Genomic DNA, 5,286 nt, shown 5'->3' on the forward strand with positions numbered 1-5,286 from the left:
GAGTTGTAAATAATAATGAGAAAAAAATATTTAAATAAAACAGTAAAAAAAATTTTTTATAGTAAACAAATACTTTTAATTTGTTATTTCCAAACCTTTTATCATCCTCTTCTTCTTTTTTGTATCTAACGAATTAATTAGTTTTGTTTACTATTCAATAGAACAAACAATAACTAACAATGGCATTGAAACTCCCACAATCTTTGATCTATTCAATGTGAATCTATTTTTTTTTTTGTGATTAATAATAAATTTAACTCAGGATGAATATAAAAATTGTTATAACACTATTTTTAAAAGACATTAGTATTTTTCATAGTGTTATTTTAGCTACACAAAAAAAACTTGAAATATACATAACTTATTTCTAAGAATTTAAACATTCAAATTCTTTAATTATAATAAACCATAATCGAGGGTTTTAAATGAATATTTTTTTACATATTGAACTTAACTCAAAAATAGACAAATAAATTTTTAATATGAAATCTGATGGAACAAAACCAAGTCGAACAAGAAAAATAACACAACCTGTCATCTCCTTACCTAAAATTCATAAGAGTAACAAAATGATTGAAAAAAAATTCACTAATAATTTAATTTATAATGAGATATTAGACACTCTTTCAACACAAAATGCAGAAATGTTTTATCAAAGGGTTATAGAAAAAATATCAAATGAGAATAAAACAATTAATGAAGAAGTTAGTGAGATTAAAAAAAATAAGAACAATAGTATTAAAGAATATATTGAGCAGATTATTAGTCATAAAGAATATGAAAAATTAAAAATAACTATTCAAAGAAAAATGATAGTATTAATACCAACAATAGAAGAAAATATTTTATTAGAAATTGTTGATAATATTATTTATAATTTATTAAAGTATGGTAGTATGATTCAACATTGGAAAGAATTTTCTTTTGATATTGATAAAACAAAAATACAAAATGAAATAATAAAACAAATAATAAAACAATATAAGAAAAATGAAATTATATTACAATCATTATTTGTTGATTCAATTATGAAATTCTCAGAAAAATTGTTTTGTAAAGAACCAATTGAAATAAAAGATATTTATCCTAATAATATATGTATAGATGAAAGTTATATTATTTTTGATTTATTATTATTCAAAGAAATAATTGAAAAAGGATATGGAATGTATGAATCTTATTTTAATAATGTTGCAATTCAAAGATTTATTGAAAGTAAATTTGGGGTTATTGAAAAAAAAGTTCAAATTCAAATTATTAAGAATCGAATTGGATTCTTATTGTTTCTTTTTAACATTTAATAATTTTTTTTTAAATATATAATTCACTCTTGTTATTGTAATAATAAACATTTAATTTTAATTTTTAAAGAGACAAATAAATAAAATTATAATTTAAATATCCAATTCTTTTTATTTCATTTTATAAAATAAAATATTTTAATAAAATATTTTATTATTCACAAAAAAATAGATTGGATTGATAAATCATTCATCGGTAAAATTACTGAATATTTTGTATCTATTTTCTGAAGAACTAATTTACAAATTTTTTCTCCAATTCTTAATATATCTTTAGAACCAAAAACTTTTTGATGATAAAAGATAGTTTGATACATATTTATTCCAACTTTTGAAATTCTTTTAGTTGTATTTTTTTCTTTAAAATAATATCCATATTCTACCAATAAATCTTGCATTAAATTTAATGACTCTATAATTCTATTTTTCTTTGCTCTTACTAATGCTACTTTTACTGGAACATTCATTGATACTTCAAATGAAACTATTTCTTTTATTCTTCTTTCAATAAATTCATGATAATCTACTGTATCTTCTTCTGATAATTGAATACGAACAACTTGAAGAAATGGCAACGCAACGAGAGTTCTTCCAGCTTGTTTCATTACTTCAATAGATCCATGCTTGTTCATTAATCCTATATAGAATGCCATTAATGCTGATTGATAATTTCTATTCCTTTTATAACGATCTTTATCAATGCATCTTATTGTTTCCATTGTTAAATAATAATTATTTAAGTTTTATTTTGTTTTTAAATTTAAAGTAATTACTTTGAGTTTAGAATTGCATATGCAAAGTTGTTGAATCTCCGCATTTCTATATTTATACTAACATCTTCTTTTCACTCTTTCTTTTTTTTTATCTAATTCTTTATTTATTATTCTCTTATTATTTATTTTTAGATTAACTACTTCATTCTAAACTATTGTTTACACTTTTTATTGATATTATGATATTCTCAAAACTTTTACTTTGACTCTTTTTTTATTACTTTCATTTCTTCATTGTCTAGATTGTTTCCATTCTTTCACCTCAACTCTTTCTTCATAAAAAGATATAAACCATTATTCCTTAGCAATTAATCACTTTTTCATTTTCTAAATAGCAAAAAATTATAAAAATTGTTTTTATTTTTTTCTTCTTCATTGAAAAACACAAATTTCTTTCATTATATTTGATATTCAAACCTCAATTTTATTAATATAGAAATACAATAGTAAGAAATAATAAATACACCAAAAACTCAATAAAACAAGAATAAAAAAAGAACGGAAAAAGAGAACAGAAAAAGTAAAACTAAAGTAATGAGTGCCAAGCAAATACAAAGAGGTTCTGAAGAAGAGTTACTTGAATCTGAAGAAAATTTAAAAGAAAAAGTAAACGAAGAGGAACATGAAGAGGAAGAAGAAGAAGAGGAAGAAGAAGAAGAAAACGCTGCTGTCCCAATAAGAAAACTTATTGGAATAGCTGGAATTACTGAAGGTGATTGTAAAAAATTAGAAGAAGCAGGATTTTTCACTGTTCAGTCAATTGCTTTTACACCAAAGAAACAGTTAATTACAATAAAAGGAATTAGTGATGCTAAAGCTGATAAATTACTTGCTGAATCATCTAAAATAGTTCCATTAGCATTCACTAATGCAGCTGAATTAAATAATTTAAGAAAAGAAACTATTCGAATTACTACAGGATCAAGAGAATTGGATAAATTATTATGTGGAGGATTTGAGACTGGAAGTATTACGGAATTATTTGGAGAATTCCGAACTGGAAAAACACAACTATGTCATCAATTATGTGTCACTTGTCAATTAGGAATAGAAAATGGAGGCACAGAAGGAAGAGCTATTTACATAGATACAGAAGGCACATTTAGACCAGAGAGACTAACACAAATTGCAGAAAAATATGGATTAAATTCAGAAGAAGCATTAAATAATGTAGCTGTAGCACGAGCACATAACACAGAACATCAAATGCAATTATTACAAATGGCTAGTGGATTAATGGCTAAAGAAAGATATGGACTATTAATTATTGATTCTGCAACAGCATTATATAGAACTGATTATAGTGGAAGAGGAGAATTAGCTTCAAGGCAAATGCATTTAGCTAAATTTTTGAGGGCATTACAAAGGATTGCGGATGAATTTTCTGTTGCTGTAGTATTAACTAATCAAGTTGTAGCACAAGTCGATGGTCAAGCAAGTATGTTTGGAGGAGATACTAAAAAACCTGTTGGAGGGAATATTATTGCACACGCAAGTACTACCAGATTATATTTAAGAAAAGGAAAAGGAGAAGCACGTATTTGTAAGGTTTATGATTCACCATGTCTTCCAGAAAGTGAAGCGTCATTTGCTATTACTACTAATGGGATTGAAGATGTTAAAGATGATTAAAAAATATATTGTGAATGGAGAATGAAATTCAATTAATTTTGTTTTGGTTTATCTTTTTTTCATTTGAAGAATTTAGTTGAAGTTTTAAAGATTTAAAATACTGTAAGAAGCCAAATAAAGAATAAGATTTATAAGGTGTTCTATAATCGTCATTAAGAATAACTAGTTGCATTGATTGAATCTTAAAAGTGATATGGAAATAGCCTAAACAAAATGCCATAACACGAACAATGGCAATATAAATGAAAATTATTACAATAGAATCAATAGTTGGAACATATAAAGTATAAAAGAGAAGGTTTACAACTCCTGTTATAACATTTGCTATTAAAAACAATGGAAGTTGATTTAAACTAAGTCCATTAGAACCAGCAGTTTGTTTAACAGGAAGGTACATTGGAATAACATCACAAATAGCATAACAAATCATCATTTGAGACATTAATGCAATAAAGTAAGTTAAATTAATTAATGGACGACAAGGAGGAATATAAATGGAAATAACTTCATAAGCAATATAACCAATAAATGCTATAATAACAATAATAACATCTAATTTAAATCTATATTGTTTAGTACATCCAAGTGTATAATAATATCCCATTGCAGTACTTGCAATTTGAATTGCAGTATATCCAATAATACTTAAAAACCCTTCTCTATTTGCAGCAAATAAATTAGACATTCTATCTGCTGTAAGTGAGTAATTATATAAATCAAAGTATTGAAGAATTATTTCATATCCAATGATTAATATAATTGAAACAATGCCACAGTACTTCCTTGATGAATTAATTAAGGAAGTTAATATTTGTACAAAACCTAATACAAAAAAGAAATTCATATGCATTCCATATTCACTTATATGATGTTGATAACCAGTTATACTTGTTGCAAACAAACGAATAAAACCTATTATAAAAAAAGGTAATGAGTGTATAACATTTGATATTAAATTTTTAAAATATGGAGTTTGATTCTCTTTTAATCCAGCAGCTACTCCACTACATACAACAATTGCACCAACTCCTGTATCCATTAAAGACAATCCATAAAATTCACTTTTAGTATGCATTCGAGGAAATATATGAAAATCAACTGCAAGAATTGCAATTAAAGTCCAAAGATTAATCATACTTCTAAACTCAACAAATCCAACTGATATAACTGGATATATTGTTGGTGATTGTCTTTTTGGATAATGGTAACAAACAATTAAATAAATAAGTGTTAAAATAATGACTAATGGATATACTATTGAAGAAAAAAACATAGGAATTAATATTGCTGGAATAGATATAAATAAGTCACTTAATATATATATCATAAAATGTGAATGAAGAACCGGAAAATAATGATGTAATAAATGATGAAAATAATTTAAATATATATTAATTACAAACATAGACAATAACAATAAATAACTACTTCCACTATAATCACTTACAAATTTTATTTGTTCAATTTTATATTGTTCATCTGAAATATTTGGCTTATAAAAAATTGGCATTGTTTTATTATTATTTCTTTATTATTTTTTTTAGTTCTTTTGTATTAAAATAGTTTTTTTTTATTATTAA

The 5,286-nt window shown here is 24.2% G+C and overlaps 4 protein-coding genes across 4 annotated transcripts; 2 read left to right on the forward strand and 2 right to left on the reverse strand.

The window, feature by feature from the left end:
* Positions 1–482: 482 nt before the first annotated feature.
* Positions 483–1,301, forward strand: ENU1_099380 (hypothetical protein; the record flags this gene model as incomplete). The annotated part of the gene is made up of 1 exon (XM_008859265.1): positions 483–1,301. One exon carries the CDS (start codon positions 483–485, stop codon positions 1,299–1,301), a length of 819 nt encoding a protein of 272 aa, XP_008857487.1.
* Positions 1,302–1,459: 158 nt separating this feature from the next.
* Positions 1,460–2,020, reverse strand: ENU1_099390 (hypothetical protein; the record flags this gene model as incomplete). The annotated part of the gene is made up of 1 exon (XM_008859266.1): positions 1,460–2,020. One exon carries the CDS (start codon positions 2,018–2,020, stop codon positions 1,460–1,462), a length of 561 nt encoding a protein of 186 aa, XP_008857488.1.
* Positions 2,021–2,608: 588 nt separating this feature from the next.
* Positions 2,609–3,706, forward strand: ENU1_099400 (DNA repair protein RAD51 protein; the record flags this gene model as incomplete). The annotated part of the gene is made up of 1 exon (XM_008859267.1): positions 2,609–3,706. One exon carries the CDS (start codon positions 2,609–2,611, stop codon positions 3,704–3,706), a length of 1,098 nt encoding a protein of 365 aa, XP_008857489.1.
* Positions 3,707–3,734: 28 nt separating this feature from the next.
* Positions 3,735–5,216, reverse strand: ENU1_099410 (GWT1 protein; the record flags this gene model as incomplete). Its single annotated transcript, XM_008859268.1, has 1 exon — positions 3,735–5,216. One exon carries the CDS (start codon positions 5,214–5,216, stop codon positions 3,735–3,737), a length of 1,482 nt encoding a protein of 493 aa, XP_008857490.1.
* Between the last annotated feature and the right edge of the window lie 70 nt (positions 5,217–5,286).

The sequence above is a fragment of the Entamoeba nuttalli genome (genome assembly GCF_000257125.1).
Source record: "Entamoeba nuttalli P19 unplaced genomic scaffold asmbl_4286, whole genome shotgun sequence".
In the NCBI taxonomy this organism is placed as follows: Eukaryota; Evosea; order Mastigamoebida; family Endamoebidae; genus Entamoeba; species Entamoeba nuttalli.